Consider the following 19,584-nt stretch of genomic DNA (forward strand, 5'->3'; position numbering starts at 1 on the left):
CACTTTGCATTTTGAGCTGAGCTGAACTTATCCCAATAATGTTAATGTAACCCGTATGTCAGTTCTCATACTATGGAAGCCCATTTCCGCCACCTGAAGAAAAAAAAACGTCCTCAACTAAGTCATAATTATGAGATAGTAAGTCATAATTATGAGATAGTAAGTCATAATTATGAGATAAAAAAGTCATAATTATGAGATAGTAAGTCATATTTATGAGATAAAAAGTCATAATTATGAGATACTAAGTCATAATTATGAGATAGAAAGTCATAATTATGAGATACTAAGTCATAATTATGAGATAGAAAGTCATAATTATGAGATAGAAAGTCATAATTATGAGATAACTTTTTATCTCATAAATATGACTTACTATCTCATAATTATGACTTTTTTATCTCATAATTATGACTTACTATCTCATAATTATGACTTACTATCCCATAATTCTGTGGGGATATAAAAATTTGACAATGTAAGCAGAGGTTACACTAGCTGCTGCATTTAAATAATGGAGGTAGAATTACAGTATATTAGAAAAAAACGTGATTGTTCTGTTTTGCCATTGAAACCTATGGGGATGGGTGGAGTTACACAGCTTTCTGCAACCGAACAGCAGGGGGCGCCCGACCTGTGGTGGCTTCACTTTTGAGAGACGATGCTCTGTCCAGCTATATACAGTCTATGGTACCCATAGTTTTTTTTTTTGTGCGTGCTTATTTTTTTTCCTTGGAGAGACAATTTTTTTTGAGAGAGAGAGACATTTTTTTTTCTTCTTCTTCTCTGAACTAAATGGACAAGCTCCATACCTACTAGAATACATACTCATTAAAGGACTGAAACGGTGCTAATTTGATTTTAAATGTGACTGAAGTGTTCTCTGGACCATTTCAATAGAGTGAATTTCAAGAGTTGAAGTTTATTTACACTCTAATTCAAGAGAACATTTGTGGTGTATCAAAGATATATATATATATATTTTTTTTTAATACTGAAGTGAGGTGTATAAGGAATTATTTTTTTATTTCTATTTATTTTTCATAACAGCAGAAAAGTACGTTCCAGTTCAAGAAATTTTGAATATATATATATATATATATATATGTGTGTGTGTATGTATATATTTTTTTCTTCTTTTGAACATACGATAGTATACAGCTATCGTAACTCTGAAATAAACATTCCTTCTTTCAAGTATTTCACATTATTTGGTATTTCATTACTTGGTTACATTTAGTCCAGTATTATTTCAACACTGAAGTCCTGCACATACAAAAAAAGAAGGTAAAGAACAATAATTTATATAAACTGGAGTAAAGAAGAAAAGTGGCAAACTTTAGCAAATGGAGCTAACTAGTTAACTAGCGATATACTCAAGCACACACACACACACATTTGTCCAGTAATGTTACTCTACAACAGACTGAAGACATTATCAACTAAATGTCACCAAATAACAAAATCTATTTTAGTTTAATGTAGAAATAGTTTATTTAGGTAATAGAACAAGTTCCTCACCAGCGTTTCTCTCTCCCAGTACAGTGTAGCTAGCGTTAGCTGTAGCTAGCAGAGTAGTACCACAGAATGGTAGCAAGAAGCTGAAAAACAGCAAGTTGTTTAATAAACTACTCTAATAAACTAAATAAATTAAAGCTTTTATCTCCATTTTTGCACTTTTCACACTCGCAATCTTCACACAGACAGACAGACTGTTTACCACCAGAAAGATACCAGCTGAAAAAACAACTGTTATGAGGGTATATAGATGATCTAACCTGCTGTAGATTTCTGTGTTTATATACAGTTTTAGAGGATATATAGATGATCTAACCTACTGTAGATTTCTGTGTTTATATACAGTTATGGAGGATATATAGATGATCTAACCTGCTGTAGGTTTCTGAGTTTATATACAGTTTTGGAGGATATATAGATGATCTAACCTGCTGTAGATTTCTGTGTTTATATACAGTTATGGAGGATATATAGATTATCTAACCTGCTGTAGATTTCTGTGTTTATATACAGTTTTGGAGGATATATAGATGATCTAACCTGCTGTAGATTTCTGTGTTTACATACAGTTATGGAGGATATATAGATTATCTAACCTGCTGTAGATTTCTGTGTTTATATACAGTTTTGGAGTATATATAGATGATCTAACCTGCTGTATATTTGTGTTTATATACAGTTATGGAGGATATATAGATGATCTAACCTGCTGTAAATTTCTGTGTTTATATACAGTTTATTAAATATTGCAAATACTGTTGAGTAATGCACCCTTATTTTAAAGTGTTACTTGTTTTGTGGGACTGTTCCTTTAGATACCATCAACCTGCCAAGTGACTACAGGTGCAGATTTGGGTAAATCTGGAACATTAACATTTTGAAATAAAGATGTTAAATAATGTGCCTAATTAATAGTGTCTCTATTAATGAAATAAAAGACAAGTGAAAGTAAAAGTAGTGCTGTGAAAGGCCGGACTTTTATTTTTTAATTTTTAATCACAATTGCTGGTTTACATGCTACACCCCACAATATGACAGGATGACAGGAACACAATCTGAATACATTAGAAATAAAAGAGAACTGTGTAAAGTTCAAGATAAAAAATGCTAAAAAATTAATGATGAACTAAGCAATAGTTAAATTAATTATTACACTGACTTTCATTAAAATTTCGACCTTCTGCTAAAATGCTTTGTTGCCACAGCTAAAAACATCCAAAGGAAATCTGGAGTCAAACTCCACTTACCAAACAGTAGCAATATTAACAATAACATAAGAAATTATTGTTACAATTAAACAATTATTGTAACAAATAAACAATTACGGTTACAATTAAACAATTACTGTTACATTTAAACAATTACTGTTACAAATAAACAATTACTGTTACAAATAAACAATTACTGTAACATTCCAACAATTACTGTTACAAATAAACAATTACTGTTACATTTAAACAATTACTGTTACAAATAAACAATTACTGTTACAATTAAACAATTACTGTTACAAATAAACAATTACTGTTACAAATAAACAATTACTGTTACAAATACACAATTACTGTAACATTCCAACAATTACTGTTACAAATAAACAATTACTGTTACATTTAAACAATTACTGTTACAAATAAACAATTACTGTTACAATTAAACAATTACTGTTACAAATAAACAATTACTGTTACAAATAAACAATTACTGTTACAAATACACAATTACTATTAAACAATTATCACATTCAAACCATTACTGTTACATTTAAACACAATTACTGTTACATTCAAACAATTACTGTTACAATGATCAATTACTGTTAGATTCAAAGGGTTTCCATTACATTAAAACTTTTACTGTTACACTGAAACAGTTACTATTACACTTGAAACGATTACTGTAACTGTTAAATAATTAATCAAACAGCAGTTACAGAAACCAGCTGAGAACAGGCCAGTTGTGTAGCATCACACTAAAGAACTGTTACTTAGCCAGCGCTTCCATTTACTAGTAAAAAAACTACAGTGTTACCTCAATTACTTAATTCAAAAACATTTTGTTACATTACACATTTGTTACTTATTGAACTTTCCAGTCAGATCATGGCTATAGTTCCCTCAAGCCTTTAGTTATTGACGTCAGAACACCAGAACATACCCAGCAGCTCAATGCTATCTAACAGCTCAACTCAACATTAAGGATAGGCTGTGGGCATCATCTTGTTGAAAAATGCATTAATATCCTTAAAATTATCTTAACATTCATGTTGGCAGGTAATTATTGACAAAGTAGCATATCTTCACCATCCACTTCATCCAAAAAAAAGACTTGGGATGCTTAGATAATAAGTAATACAAATCTTAGATATCTTTAAGTCCAAAGACGTTAGTCCTGCTTCTGGACTTAAAATACAGCTTAAAACGATCTGAAAACTAAAAAAAATAAATAATCTGAAGGCATATAGAACATAACAAATCTAAGGCCATATGGAAAATAAAAATATGGAATATGGAGCATAAATAATCTGATGGCATGCAACATAAAAATCTGTAGGCACATGCAATATAAAAAATTTGAAGGCATATGGATTTGGTTATTTGGTTTACCATAATAAGAATAAGAAGCTTTAAATAAAATACAATCCCTAAATAAAGCTTCACTATAACATTTTTGCAGCTCTACTATAACATTTTGCAGCTCTCTGGTTTCTGTACCTCTTATGCAGTCTCATAGAGGTGTAAACTTTGTTCTGTTCTTTGTTAAAAGATGTACTGATGACTGTAAGCTAAACCCAAACCCAGCGTAGAGCGGCTGAGTGAAGGTGGTCTGGACTCTGTGGATGAGGGTCATGGTATCAGAGATGCTGTAGAAGGACAGAGTTCCTGCCCTGTGATCCACATACACTCCTACTCTAGAGGAGATGGGGGCTCTGGAGATTACAGTTTCTCTGTTATTGTAACTAAATATGTATCTGGAGGAATTACAGTCCAATTTCCAAGACTGATTATTACATCCAAACAAACACTCCTCGCCTGATCCCTTCCTGGAGATGCTTTTATAAGACACTGCTATATTAACCCCTCCATCTCCTCTCCACTCAACCTCCCAGTAGCAGCGTCCACTCACACTCTCTCTACACAGAACCTGAGCCAGTCCATTAAATCTGTCTGGATGGTCAGGATATGGCTGGACTGTGTTGCTGCAGGTCACCACTGTGTTCCTCTCAGACAGGAGGAGGAGTTTATTGGCTGTGTTTGGATCCAGTGTGAGCTGACAGGAATCTGAAAGAGAGAGAAAACCCACCTAAAACAGCCCCTAAAACTGGAATAACGAGAGTACATTTTAACACTGGTGTTACGACCCTCATCATATTTTTCTTCATGAGTGCCTACCTATGCTCTGTTGTCTTTGGTTTTTCTGCAGGTGCAGTCCTGCAATTGATAAGCTGCCCTAATAAACTGTATCTCTAAGCACCTATTAAGTTATTTCTAAGAGTGTGAAAGAATTAAAGGGTTAAAGAGAAAGAGAGAAAGGGCTGGACTTACACTCCAGGAAGTCTTCTATGCTTTGGGGTTGAGGAAGAGAAAATATATGCAATTTTTTCACTACAAAAAACAAACAAACAAACAAACAGTTAAAAACAGCCCCACTACGTTTCTGTTGCTTCTTTACGTTTGCTTAGGGTGTGGAAAAGATCAGAAACTAATCTCAGTTTCATCATTTGATACACATATGCAAGAAAATGATGGTCTTCATGAATCATACCTGCATTTGATGTCTTTCTAAATTCCTCTTTCCAGGATTTCTCTAATTTTCCTCTCAACCGAGAAACAGACTTTTTAACAACTTCAAAAGTGTTGAGAGGACTGAGAGTAATATCGGATAAGCATGAAGATCCAGGAGCAGCAGAGAGAGACTGAAAACTCTGCATTTACACAAAAACAAACAAAAAATACAGCTTCAATGGGGCAATCTGCGGGTTTAAGCACAAAATGGAACAATGATGCCTACTAGAGACATAGATTGGTCATGTGTAAGAAGTGCTAATACAGCTTGTCACATTTAGAGATTATTAAAAGGCTTTCATGTTATACAGTCATATGAACAAGTTTGGGCACCCCTATTAATCTTAATCCTTTTTAGTAAATAACTTGACTGTTCTCACCATTCTTCTTCTCTGCCTTTCTGATATTTTTCTTGGCCTGCCACTTCTGGGCTTGACAAGAACTGTCCCTGTGGTCTTCCATTTCCTTACTATGTTCCTCACAGTGGAAACTGACAGGTTAAATCTCTGAGACAACTTTTTGTCTCCTTCCCCTGAACAACTATGTTGAACAATCTTTGTTTTTAGATCATTTGAGAGTTGTTTTGAGGAGCCCATGATGCCACTCTTCAGAGGAGATTCAAATAGGAGAACAACTTGCAATTGGCCACCTTAAATACCTTTTCTCATGATTGGATACACCTGGCTATGAAGTTCAAAGCTCAATGTTTTGAAAAAATTTTGTCAGTAAAAGGTAGTAAAAGTCAGTAAAAAGTAGTTAGGAGTATTCAAATCAATAAAATGATAAGGGTGCCCATACTTTTGCACCGGTCAAATTTTGGTTTAATGCATATTGCACATTTTCTGTTATTATTCTGTGCAATAAACCTCATTTCAATCCTTAAATATTACTGTGTCCATCAGTTATTAGATATATCAAACTGAAATGGCTGAAACACCCAAATATTTAGAACTAAAAATGATTAAGATTAATAGGGGTGCCCAAACTTTTTCATATGACTGTAATTGTTGAGCAGAGACCTTTAAAATGATAAGTGCATAATTTCACATATACAAATATATTAAGGCTTGTATTCATTAGGTGAGCTAGAATTTATCCACATGTTAGGGTCACTGAATCATTTTGCAGGGTTGTTACCTGGAGGAAATGGATGTGATCCTCTGTGAATGAAAGCTTCTCCAGATCAGCATCTCTCCTCTTCAGCTCTGTGATCTCCTGCTCCAGTCTCTTCAGACGTTCTTCAGCTCGACTCACTGCAGCTTTCTCCTGATCTCTGATCATCTGCCTCACCTCAGAGCGTCTTCTCTCAATGGAGAGGATCATCTCAGTGAAGATCTTCTCACTGTCCTCCACTGCTGTCTGAGCAGAGCGCTGGTAGTGGAATCACAGAGAGAGATATCTGTTAGAAACTGCCCATTCACATCAGTAGAAAAAAATACCAGTGAAATGCCAGGATAATATATTGATCACATTGAAATAAATCAGAGCTAAGTCAGAAAAAAAATGAGGCAGTAGAAGGAAAAAAAATGAGGGAGCAAGTAAGCAGATACAGTCATGCCATTGTGCCAAACGTGTTGTTGGTTAAGAAAACATTCTCCTAGTCATGTGGGAAAATTAGATTGAGAAGAGATTGAAAGAGAATCCTGATGTATGTACTGAGGTTGTAGTGAGGCACAGATAAGGCTTGCAGGTGAAGTGCATGATTAGGACAAGCTGGTTACATGTGGAGTTTGGGTAAACTGAAGCAGGCTGCTGTCACGTCAGTAAAGCAGTAGTTCTCTCTTAACATGGTGGCATCTTTGGCAGTGACCTTATCCGGCTCCAGCAGCAGAACTGTGCTCCAGCATGATTCAACCAAACTGTGCTTAATGTGAGTACACCCTAAGTGTGACAGTGCCCCTGGGGATAGGGATGTGGCCACCGCAACCTGGTAAACGGTGTGCACATGTGTCTGTGCCGGAGCTTCTCTGAGCTCAAACCAGACTCTGTAAGTTTTCCGAGGCGGCCGCGACCAACGCTCGCGAGAACTGCGACCTGCTTTCCGACCTTTAGTTCTAACAGTTCTACAAGGACTACTGGTTCATTCTTTACAAACTAACATACAGACACTCTGGCAGAAGCTGGAAAGAGACCGAATATATCTGTGAAAGCCAGAAAACGAGAAAGAGAAACTAATCCGCCTGAAACATTTATTACACTCTGCAACTGTAGGGGGAGCCCACGAGCACAAAATCTCAATCCTACCTAGTGGGGCTTTAATGGGTTTTTGGATGTTACGATAGACTGCATGTACCATTCATTCTGTGTGAACGGCGTGAACCGACTCCCAGACCGTGAAGGTTAATGATAAATACCTGTTCCCTTGATTTATCTAGGGCATTAAGTGGATTAAGTGGAATTTAAATTGTTGCTGAAGTATGTATTTTAGAAATCAGATCTTATACGTCTACTTATTTACAAACTCACCTTATAAGAATCCACAGCTTCTGCCAACTTCTGAACCTCCATCTCTTTCTTTTGGATTCTCTCCTTGTATTTCCTCTGTGTTTCCACCACCTGCTTCTACAAATAAACCAGCCAACAAAACACACTAATTTAAAATCAAATTCAATAGTACTCCCCTTTAGTATATTCCCTGATGTCCTGACCATTCCTGCTTTTACTCATATTTGAAAGAAACCTGGGCTTTATACAACCACATTTACTTGTTATAGACTTCCCTTTCTTAACTTAGGTAATGGAAAAGATAGAAGACAGTATTTTCTTTTAACTCTGATAGTCTGTAGAAGCACCATCTTTTTAAATTGTTTCAATTTCATCGAAAACATTTTAAATTATACTTGTTGAAATGTCTATATACACTGTTCAAAGTGTATATCGTCACTCATCCACATATCCATTTTGATGATTTTTAGTTTACTACATAATTTGAACAGACAGACTGTCCTTAACACTGTGCCAGAATTTATTGATGAATGCACCAATAGAAACTCTTCAAAATGACCTGAAATAAACTCTTTTTACATTGACTTCCATTGAAAACGTTTTGGAGATAAATGTTTTTCATTGGACAGCGACAATATAGGGAACACTTAACCATTATAGTATAACACAAGACAGGGCTTCAGGGATATCAATCTGCCCAGTTAGGGAGACCCATACTCTCTCTTTATTCTTCCTGACTGACACTTCTCCAGTTTTTTATATTGTTATATATGAGATGCTACAATGTCTGCTCAAATATTCCTGTAGCCATTCGTAGCGACATAGGATCAGCAATATAACCATAAATAGGAGATATGGTATTGTAGTTTTTTAAGCTGTGATGTCTTGTAGACGTATGAAATCAAAGTCTTCGCTGATTCTGTACTTCTGTATATAAGAAAATGTATTACAGAAAAGACTAATTAGTATTAAAAAGTGCATCATAACAAGAACCTGGGTTTTCTTGTGAGAGAGCATTGTTGCTTATCTGATCCTGAGCCCTCCTAAGGCGGGACTTGAATTCCCAGAGTCCCACCTTATATGCTAAAAAACATCTCACATCTGGAAACACGTAACATGAGCTCATATAGCGCACATACATAGAATATACCCAGTTCATTCTGCCTTCATGCATGTGAAGGGGGGAAAAGGAAAGGGTGAAAATGGAAAAAAAGAAGTCCCTAGAAAATACACAGGCCATTCTGTGTGGAATGAACTGTATATACAGGATAATGGTAAATAACCATGTTTACAAATGTTTATGCTTAAATATACATCACTATATAAATTTCAAATGTTGCGTACATTATTATCAGCCCTCCATGGGTTTCCATGGACTGTTATGTCACCTTGTCCTTATCTAATTACACAATGTATATCATTTTCAACATGAATCTTTAGTTTATCGAGATTTGATGTGATTTAAGTGTTTCTTTTTTTTTTACAGTGTATATTAAAATGATTTATACCAATTTTTTAACCAAAAGCCCCCTAGCATTACTATTTATTTAACAGTAGCTCACCAAAGTTAATGCCTACCCACCTTTTATCAGGTTGCCTCTGCCATAGTTTATTACAGTGCAATTATCATGGTCAAAGTACATGAAACTCAGACTACACAAATCCAACCACACCTCACATCCTAACAAGTAGTTAAAGTAGAGTATTGTAGTTTTGTCTTTCTTACCTGTTTCTCAGATTTTTCTGCTTTAAGTGACACTGTATAATGTCCTCTATGGTCATCCATGGTGCACAGCATGCAGATACACTGCTGGTCGGTGCGACAGTAAACCTCCAGCAGTTTATCGTGCTGAGAGCAGATCTGCTCCTGGAGTCGTCTGGAGGCTTTGACCAGCTTGTGCTTCTTAAAGGCTGGAGATTGGTAGTGAGGCTGGAGGTGAGCTTCACAGAAAGAGGCCAGACACACCAGGCAGGACTGGACGGCTTTGTGTTTTCTCCCAGTACAGGAATCACACTCCACATCTTCAGGATCAGCAGAAGAGTGATCAGGAGGAGCAACCTGGAGTCTCGTCTTCTTCAGTTTCTCCACCACCTCAGCCAGCATGGTGTTTTTACTCACGACAGGTCTTGAGGTGAAGGTGTGTCTGCAGTTAGGGCAGCTGTAGATCTTCTTTTGATCCTCCTCATCCCAGAACCCATTAATACACACCATACAGAAACTGTGTCCACAGGGAATAGCCACTGGATCCTTCAGGAGATCCAGGCAGACCGAACAGCTGAACTCATCCTGAGCCAGTGAAACATTAGCTTCTGCCATTTTACTAAACTCACAGCAAGAGAAACACAACTGTTCAACACAGCTGCTTGAACAAATCCAGATCTTATTTCCTGCTTGTTATACCTATCTTTCCTTTTATAGCCCAATAAAACAATACTGACACTGACTCATGATGTATCCACTGCTCTGCATTGCTGCGTTTGTTTATGTAAGGTTTGGAAAGAGCAGCTCGGCCACAGAAACTCTCCATTCCATGAGTCTCTCTACATTCTACTGTTCTTGATCTACATGAAGTTTGGAGGTGTGTAGTGATGAACTCTGACGCTACATGAAGTTTGGAGGTGTGTAGTGATGAACTCTGAAGCTACATGAAGTTTGGAGGTGTGTAGTGATGAACTCTGAAGCTACATGAAGTTTGGAGGTGTGTAGTGATGAACTAATCTGAAGCTACATGAAGTTTGGAGGTGTGTAGTGATGAACTCTGAAGCTACATGAAGTTTGAAGGTGTGTAGTGATGAACTCTGACGCTACATGAAGTTTGGAGGTGTGTAGTGATGAACTCTGAAGCTACATGAAGTTTGGAGGTGTGTAGTGATGAACTCTGAAGCTACATGAAGTTTGGAGGTGTGTAGTGATGTAGTGACTGTGCAGAAAGTTGGTGAACTCTGTGCACTATGCTCCTCAGCATCCGCTGACCCCGCTCTGTTATTTTACACTGACAGAGCACAGAGTCACTGTCGTTCCCAGTCTCTTTCACTGTTACAATATCACTGACAGTTGTCTGTGGAATATTTAAAGAGTAACTGAATCCCATAATTTTAGCTGACTCTACCCTCAGCTCAACTTTGAGAGGGGCACTGGGTGATGTATGGGTTTAGGGGCAGGGTAGAACGCAGAGCTGATTGGGCTGAAAAGTGTGGTTAATCTGTTCAGAGCTGAAGACGGAGTCAGAAATGACCCCAATAAAAGCGTTTTTAAAGTTTAGGAATTGAAGCAGTACTGGTATTTTTTATTACTCCAAAGGAACACATTTCAGCAATTAATGAAAAAAATATGGTTTAGGGTTTAGTGTCTCTTTAATAGTGAGGAAATTTCACGCCTGGACTTAGAGGCGCTTGTTTTTGCAGAACCTAATTTTGAGTAAAATATATGATAATATTCATCTTAGTTCATTTAATTCTAACGTTAACAGGAGAAGAGTGAAGCAGTTTGGTCTGGATTTGGTTTGGCCCAGTTTGGTCCGAGTTGACACAATTTTACCTGGGCTGACTCAATTTGGTGTTTTTGATCCAGTTTGGCCTGGTTTTATCCAGTTTTCTAAATGGACATTTGTATGGGGTCAGCACAATTAAAAAATGGTGAATGGTTGCAAGGACTTGTCCTAAACATGTGAGCAAGGTAGAAATTATATTTATAGGGTGTTAGTTAGGCTTCAGGTGTGTTCATCCCCCAAAAGTTAGTTACAACCCATTTGGTTTGTAAGAGGGGCGTATAACATTGTGGATGGGTTAAAGGAGTGTAAGGGTGTTTGAAACTCTGAGGGAGAAAACCACAGACGAAAGAAATTGCCATTTTAACCATTTACTGAAGCCACAAGTCAATATATACAATGATAAAAGATCCACAACCAAAATGTACAAATATACAAGAGAGTTTTTCTAAAATTCTCAAACTGAAAACAAAAGAAAGGCTGAACTCAATTCGGCACTATAGGAAAGAACATAACAAAACAAACCAAATCTCTAAACTAACTAAAAAAAAGAATAACCCCATATCTAAGAAAAACATGGAAAACAAAAACTAACTACATAAAACCTAATCCACCCAAATGTGTGAGCGTGCTCCTTCTTACCTGTCCAGCACCTAAAAAGCAACTAATAAGAAATTTATACAAATACTGTTAACCATTTAGAACTGGATCTCAGAAAAGGTGAGACTAAACTGTAATGTTAAAGAATGGTTTCTCCCCCACCAAACACCATGGCCACTGCTCCTTCTCCCTCTGTCTGTCTGTCCTCCATTTCTTCTTCTTTTTCTTCTTCTTCTGTGGTTGTTTTTTGGCAAATTGCAATCTACTTGCATTACCGCCATCTACTGGACTGAGATGTGATTATAATGGGATAAAAAAAAATCTAATCTCTTCTTGCAATCTGTGTTTTTTTTATAAGCTCTATGACTGCTTTGACTGTAGGTTCTGTACCACCTAAACTCAATATGTTTTCCAATGTAACAGTTCTTCGTTACCCTCATAAGATGCTCTCTCTCTCTTTAGAGTAATACCTGCTTTACGGTTTCTGCCTTCACACTGCCGTGTAAGTGAAGTGAATACCTCTTGTTGAATACTATATAAATGACTGCCATTTGTCTTGCATGATTTATTGAATACCGTCTTTGATTATTTCTTTGCCCTCCATTTTCCTCTAGACTTAAATAGAAGGGACTCCACCCACTGTGGAACCTCAGCAACAGGACCACACCCCAGGCTGAACCTGACATAAACATATACCCTTCCGACTCCCTATTGGTTTATACTGTGATCCATCACACCTGCACACGCCCCCCAAGACTAATAGTAATAATTAGACAAACTAGATCCTCTGTTCCCAATTTATTATTTATAAGATATATCCCACAACATTACAAGATTACAGGAATACAATCTGAGTACATTACAAATAAAATCTAATTAATACAGAGAACTGTGTAGAGTTAAATGATAAAATGCTCAAATAAATCAACTCAACATAGAAGCACATATATTAGATTAATTAGTTTAAAACTGTTGTAACACAAAAACCTTGTATCTACTATATTGTATTTATACTTTTACAGCTGTTGATCTTCAAACTGTGTCAATATTTCCTGATAAAAGGGCAAATAGAAATGTTCCCTAAATTACCTTTTGCTGTAAAGTTGCTACTTTGGCAATATAAAGTTTTTATGTGACAGCGATGATAAATATAATAAATTTAAGCTACAATCAACAGTGCCTTCCTTTTGTTATTACATTGATTGTAAAATTAAAGTTTTTAATAATAAATGATAATGTGTTAAAAATTAATAAAATTCTGTAATATAAAGTTTAAAATATGAACTCTGTTACTGTGAGCTCTGTTAATGATATAAACGGTTTAAACTATTTAACGCTAAATCTGAATAAATCTTTCCATACAGGAAATGTACCTGCAGTTCTAATCTGAGACAGACGTAATTACTGTTCAGAATTATGATTATTTATATTAACAATATCTCCCAGCACTATTATAACTTTATTTGATCAGTTCTACAGTCTAGATTCTGCAGTTCTTATCTGATCTCATCCAGCTCTTCTCTTTGTTCTGCATGTTCATCTATTTTGCTGAAAGTAAAAGATTAACTGATGAGTCGGAGCCCAACCTAAACCCAGCGTAGAGCGGCTGAGTGAAGGTGGTCTGGACTCTGTGGATGAGGGTCATGGTATCAGAGATGCTGTAGAAGGACAGAGTTCCTGCCCTGTGATCCACATACACTCCTATTCTAGAGGAGAGGGGCACTCCGGAGATTTCAGTATTTCTGTTATCGTATCTGAATGTGTATCTGGAGGATTCACAGAACACACTCCAAGACTGATCATTATTAAATCCAAACCCACACTCCCTGCCTCCTCCCTTCCTGGAGATGCTTTTATAAGACACTGCTATATCAACCCCTCCATCTCCTCTCCACTCAACCTCCCAGTAGCAGCGTCCACTCACACTCTCTCTACACAGAACCTGAGCCCATCTATCAAATCTGTCTGGATGGTCAGGATATGGCTGGACTGTTTTGCTGCGGGTCATCGCTGTGTTCCTCTCAGACAGGAGGAGGTATTTATGGGCTGTGTTTGGATCCAGTGTGAGCTGACAGGAATCTGAAAGAGAGAGAAAACCCATCAGCTTTTAGAAAATGATCTAAAAACAGCCCCTAAAACTGGAATAAAAAATAAAAAACATTATTATTAAAATGTTTTATTCTAGACTTATAACTTATAAAAACATCTATGACTTTCCCTCTAATTCAGTCAATATCTTTACAGCTTGCAGTGGTTCAGCATAAATTATAATAAAACTGTAAGATTAGATCAGATTGAATTGTTCTGTGGTTTGTAAACTGTAGAATGGTGATTCTGGTATTGGAGGTACTTTTCATGAATTCTAGCTAAAGCTTTTTTAAAAAATTACCAGTTTACCATTTTCAGTTTTATTTTCTACTCTATTTAGAGTAATATAATCAAATATAAAATGCCATTAACTAAACAATATGTATTTTATGCCTGTCACAGTGTTCTGGTAGGCTGTATTACTTTTATTATAAAATAGATTGTAAAATTAAAGTTAAAGCATTAACACATAAACCTCTTCTCTCTTTGTTTTAATATAAAATGTTGAGGATAAGTCAACATTATAATAACAAACAATTTATTGTGATCTTTCACGAAATTTTCCATTCAGTTTTTAATAAATGATAATGTGTTAAAAATGAATATAATTCTGTATTTACACGTGCTGTGGAGAACTAAAGGGTTAAAGAGAGAGAGAGAGAGAGAGAGAGAGAGAGAGAGAGAGAGAGAGAGAGAGAGAGAAAGGGCTGGACTTACACTCCAGAAACTCTTCTCTGCTTTTGGGTTCAAGAGGAAGAATGATCTGCACTTTCTTCACTACAGGAAAATGTACACAGTTACTACACAGTATGGGTGGGCAATATTATATCGTATACAATATATCGTGACACAGAAATATCATGATATTAAAAATCCATATCGTGATAATAGGGCTGTTCTGTCTTAAAAGTAGTATATTATTTACTGTGAAGCTTTAGGTGTATTTATTCTATAATTGTTTTAGTTTGCAGTTTATATGCATGCACTAAATATTCTGCAATATTATTTGCTGCATTATATTATTTTATGCTATATTATTTATTTTGCCACATTATGATTATACTGTTATACTATTATACTATATTCCTGAAATGAATGAATTATTTTAGTTTTCCTATATCGCCAAGTATATCATTATCTCAAAAATATCCTGAAATATCGTGATATTATTTTAGAGCCATAAAGCCCACCCCTACTACACAGCATCACTGAGCTTCTGTTCCCTCTGTACATTTACTACAACATTAAAATAATCTAATACTGGATTTTCTCTCCATGTAGATGTAGAGTCTTAATCTACCCTACCTGGACTTTCAATCACAATAAAGTCACACCTTATATACAGTCTCAACCACCAGAAACTACTGACCACTTCATCAGGATTTAGAGAAGAACCTACAGTGCATTCTGAAACTCTTCACACTCTTTTACTTTTAAAAAATCCTAAATTGTTTTTACTTTGTCATTATGAGGTACTGAGTGCAGTATGATTATTTATGGACTTATCATTTCATATATTTACATAGAAAATGTGATGAGATTTATTTAATATACCTGCAGCTGATGTCTTCTCAAATTCCTCTTTCCAGAATTCGTCTAGTTTTCCTCTCAGCTGAGAAACAGACTTCATAACAACTTCAAAAGTGTTGAGAGGACTGAGAGTAAAAGCAGGTGATGCTGAAGATCCAGGAGGAGCTGAGAGAGTCTGAAAACTCTACATGTAGACAAAAACAAACACATAAAACTAATATTAAATCAAACCAGGTTAAAGTGGTCTCAATCTGATTTTTTTGATTCAGATTAATTGTGTATGAGACAGTGTGAAAGGCAAAAAAAAGTCTGTGGTATTGAAATCTGAGACTCATCTAATACACAGCAAAGTGACAGACCAGAATTCCTACAACACTTAATATTTGGACTCTGTTTAAACTCAAATAAAAGGTGCACATCACAACTGCTCTGTCTTTAAAGAAATTTCCAATAAAAACACAGCCAACAGATGGCGCTGCTGCAGCATCAAAGTAAAATAAAAAAGTTTAAAATTGTTTGAACAAAATAAATGAACGACAGAAAGAGGCTAAATTACATGCCTTTATTTAAAGTGAGCTGGAACTCATTCTCTGTTAAGATCAGCTTTCAGTCACTGGTGAAACTGAAACTTCATGTGAAGCTCTGCTCTTTAGTGCATGAGCTTCAGTTTAAGAACTGTTCAGACTAATATCAGATATAGATCACATTAAACAGATGGTGTAAACAGTCTAAAATAAACTTTGTATTTGGGGAGAAAAACAGAGTCTGTTACCTGGAGGAAATGGATGTGATCCTCTGTGAATGAAAGCTTCTCCAGATCAGCATCTCTCCTCTTCAGCTCTGTGATCTCCTGTTCCAGTCTCTTCAGACGTTCTTCAGCTCGACTCACTGCAGCTTTCTCCTAATCTCTGATCATCTGCCTCACCTCAGAGCGTCTTCTCTCAATGGAGAGGATCATCTCAGTGAAGATCTTCTCACTGTCCTCCACTGCTGTCTGAGCAGAGCGCTGGTAGTGGAATCACAGAGAGAGGAGAATGTTAGGAGCAGTTCATTCACATCAATAAGTGGATTTACATGCACTTCATAATCTGATTACTGAGGAACATCAGAGTTTATCAGTAATCAGATTTTTTATTTGCAACCAGCCAATAATTTCACAGAATAAGACGTGACGTAAATATTGCATAAACCCAAACTTCATGCTGCAGCTTTTCTAATCTCATGAACCTGTAAATATTGTTTAATTTTGATAATTGATGACTAAAACTAAAAATATAATATAATAAAAATAATTGTATTAACTAATACTAATGAATAGTACTAAATATTGCTCACCTTTTTTTAAAATAAAATGTGACTTTAAATAGCATTTTAAAAATGAGCACACCGTTAGTTAAATAATTAAATAATTACCCTGAATGGGGGAAATCAGATCTTTATTCTTCTACTTATTTAAAAAATCACCTTGTGATTCTCCACAGCTTCTATTAACTCCTGAAGCTCCTTCTCTCTCTCCTGGATTCTCTTCTTGTATTTCCTCTGTGTTTCCACCACCTTCTTCTGCAAATAAACCAGCCAACAATACACAATAATTAAAAAATCAAAATGCCACATGTCATGGGACAGGTGCTGGTATTGGGTCCCATCATTTTGGTGTCTCCCATGTAAGCTTACAGAATGTAAGGAAAAAATATGATTTGCATGAGAAGGAATATCAGTGTAAATGACCAAGATGGGAGCAGCTACTCCATTTACACACTGACCTGTTTCTCAGATCTTTCTGCTGCAAGTGACATTGTATCATGTCCTCTGTGCTCATCCATGGTGCACTGCATGCAGATACACTGCTGGTCGGTGCGACAGTAAACCTCCAGCAGTTTATCGTGCTGAGAGCAGATCTGCTCCTGGAGTCGTCTGGAGGCTTTGACCAGCTTGTGCTTCTTAAAGGCTGGAGATTGGTAGTGAGGCTGGAGGTGAGCTTCACAGAAAGAGGCCAGACACACCAGGCAGGACTGGACGGCTTTGTGTTTTCTCCCAGTACAGGAATCACACTCCACATCTTCAGGATCAGCAGAAGAGTGATCAGGAGGAGCAGCCTGGAGTCTCGTCTTCTTCAGTTTCTCCACCACCTCAGCCAGCATGGTGTTTTTACTCACGACAGGTCTTGAGGTGAAGGTGTGTCTGCAGTGAGGGCAGCTGTAGATCTTCTTCTGATCCTCCTCATCCCAGAACCCATTAATACACACCATACAGAAACTGTGTCCACAGGGAATAGTCACTGGATTCTTAAGGAGATCCAGGCAGACTGAACAGCTGAACTCATCCTGAGCCAGTGAAACATTGGATTCTGCCATTTTTTTAACTCGCAGCACAGAAAACACAACTGTGTCTCAGAGCCGCTCGAACAAAGTCCAGATCATGTTTCCTGGTTGTTGTACCTATCTTGCCTTTTACAGCCCAATAAAACAATACTGATGCTGACTCATGATGTATTCGCTCCCCTGCATTGCTGCGTTTGATGTAGGGGTGTGCAATATTATATCGTATACAATATATCGTGACACAGAAATATCATGATATTAAAAATCCATGTCGTGATAATAGGCATACCTGTCAAGTTTTGGATTTAAAAATAAGGGAAATATATATATATTAATTTATATGTTTCTTTGTGTCTTACGGTGTTGACAAAATCCCAGGCTTGTCCACCAGATATGATTTTTTTTTTTAATTGTTAAACCTTGGAGATTGTATTTTCAAAGCATCAAAAGGCCAACACCTGAGACAACTATAATATATAAATATATTTTGAAAAAATATATATTTTGAAATTAAAAACCCAGTGTGTCCCTTGTCTAGAGAATCCCTGATATATACATGTTTTAATGGATTTAAAATTGAACAAATGGGTTCACAAATCCTGCAAAATGACCGTTGGTGACCTAAAAATAGTATCATGAGCTATTACAAAAAGGACATGGAACAGATACATTCCATAAATAAATATTAGTCCTAAAGGGCCTACACAAATTATAGTATTTTATTAATACTTCAGTCCAGTCCTGATCAGTTCAGTTAATTTCAGTCCTCTCCACATTTTTTCTCTCTCCAGCTCAACCATCTCTTCTACCCCTTCTAAATAATAAATTACACCAAATTACACTAACAAGCCCTAAAACTAGCCCTAAACTAGTAAAAAAAATAATTTCACAACATTCACAACACATATATACATATAAAGTAACTAGCATTTCTTTTGCAACATTCTTTCTCTTTATACTTTTCTCAAACTTGCTTAAACATTGGCACATTATTGACTAAGTTGCTGTATAGCTGCTCAAAACATATAATTACAGTAAAGAAATTGCAAAAAAAAAATTGGGGATTTGCCTGGAACCCCCCTATTTACTCAGGATATGAGGTCTTCCTGCGGTCTTACTGTGAACTACAAATGAACAGAAGTCACGTTAAATCAGTGTTTCTACACCCTGTTCCTGCATATTCTAATCTAGATAACTAGTTAGCTAACTGAATTTTCGTTCATTATAGCTTACAGTCCTGCAATCCTAAATTAATAAACACAGTTTGAAAATTAAATAGCTATAGGCTGATCTGGTACATCAGGGCAGGTTGAACATTATATATAGATTTTTCTCAAACCCTGACCATCTATCTAGCTAAATTTAAGCTAAAGTTAAGCTAACTGAGTCACAAGCTGTATTTTACTAGCCACACAGTGGGTTTGATCTGTGTGTTTTGATTCAGAGAAGAGTATTTTTAAGCAGCTATCAGAAACAATCTCATCACAGTTTACATGGTTAACTCCGTTACCTTTCTTTTAGAAAAATCTCTGTATATCCAGATTAGTTTTAACGTCAGCTGCTCCGACTAGCTGCCTGAACTCACAGCGACGGAGGGAGGGGGGGGGGGGGGGGGCTCCTCCGCGCTCCTCAAAACCAGCAAGCTCATTGGCTGTTTCTCCTGAAAGGCGGGACTTTCTTCTTGAACCGGCACCATGATTGGTTAAGACACACAGCGGTCAGTCGCCTCAATAATAAAGTTTTTTAATTTTTAGTATAATACGGGGAATTTACGGGAAAATACTAATACGGGAGGACGGCGGGAAAGAG

At 36.4% G+C, this 19,584-nt stretch overlaps 1 protein-coding gene and 1 pseudogene across 1 annotated transcript; both read right to left on the reverse strand.

The window, feature by feature from the left end:
* Positions 1 to 3,115: 3,115 nt before the first annotated feature.
* On the reverse strand, positions 3,116 to 10,205 carry LOC103033477 (tripartite motif-containing protein 16-like). The gene is made up of 6 exons (XM_022686698.2): positions 9,475 to 10,205; positions 7,770 to 7,865; positions 6,441 to 6,674; positions 5,284 to 5,443; positions 5,064 to 5,123; positions 3,116 to 4,799 (listed from the first exon to the last, which is right to left on the reverse strand). Exons 1-6 carry the CDS (start codon positions 10,063 to 10,065, stop codon positions 4,246 to 4,248), a joined length of 1,695 nt encoding a protein of 564 aa, XP_022542419.2. The 5' UTR covers positions 10,066 to 10,205; the 3' UTR covers positions 3,116 to 4,245.
* A 2,428-nt stretch (positions 10,206 to 12,633) lies between these two features.
* LOC111188270 (tripartite motif-containing protein 16-like) lies at positions 12,634 to 17,989 on the reverse strand (annotated as a pseudogene).
* Positions 17,990 to 19,584: the final 1,595 nt, after the last annotated feature.

This window comes from Astyanax mexicanus, chromosome 8 (assembly GCF_023375975.1).
Source record: "Astyanax mexicanus isolate ESR-SI-001 chromosome 8, AstMex3_surface, whole genome shotgun sequence".
NCBI classification, from domain to species: Eukaryota; Metazoa; Chordata; class Actinopteri; order Characiformes; family Acestrorhamphidae; genus Astyanax; species Astyanax mexicanus.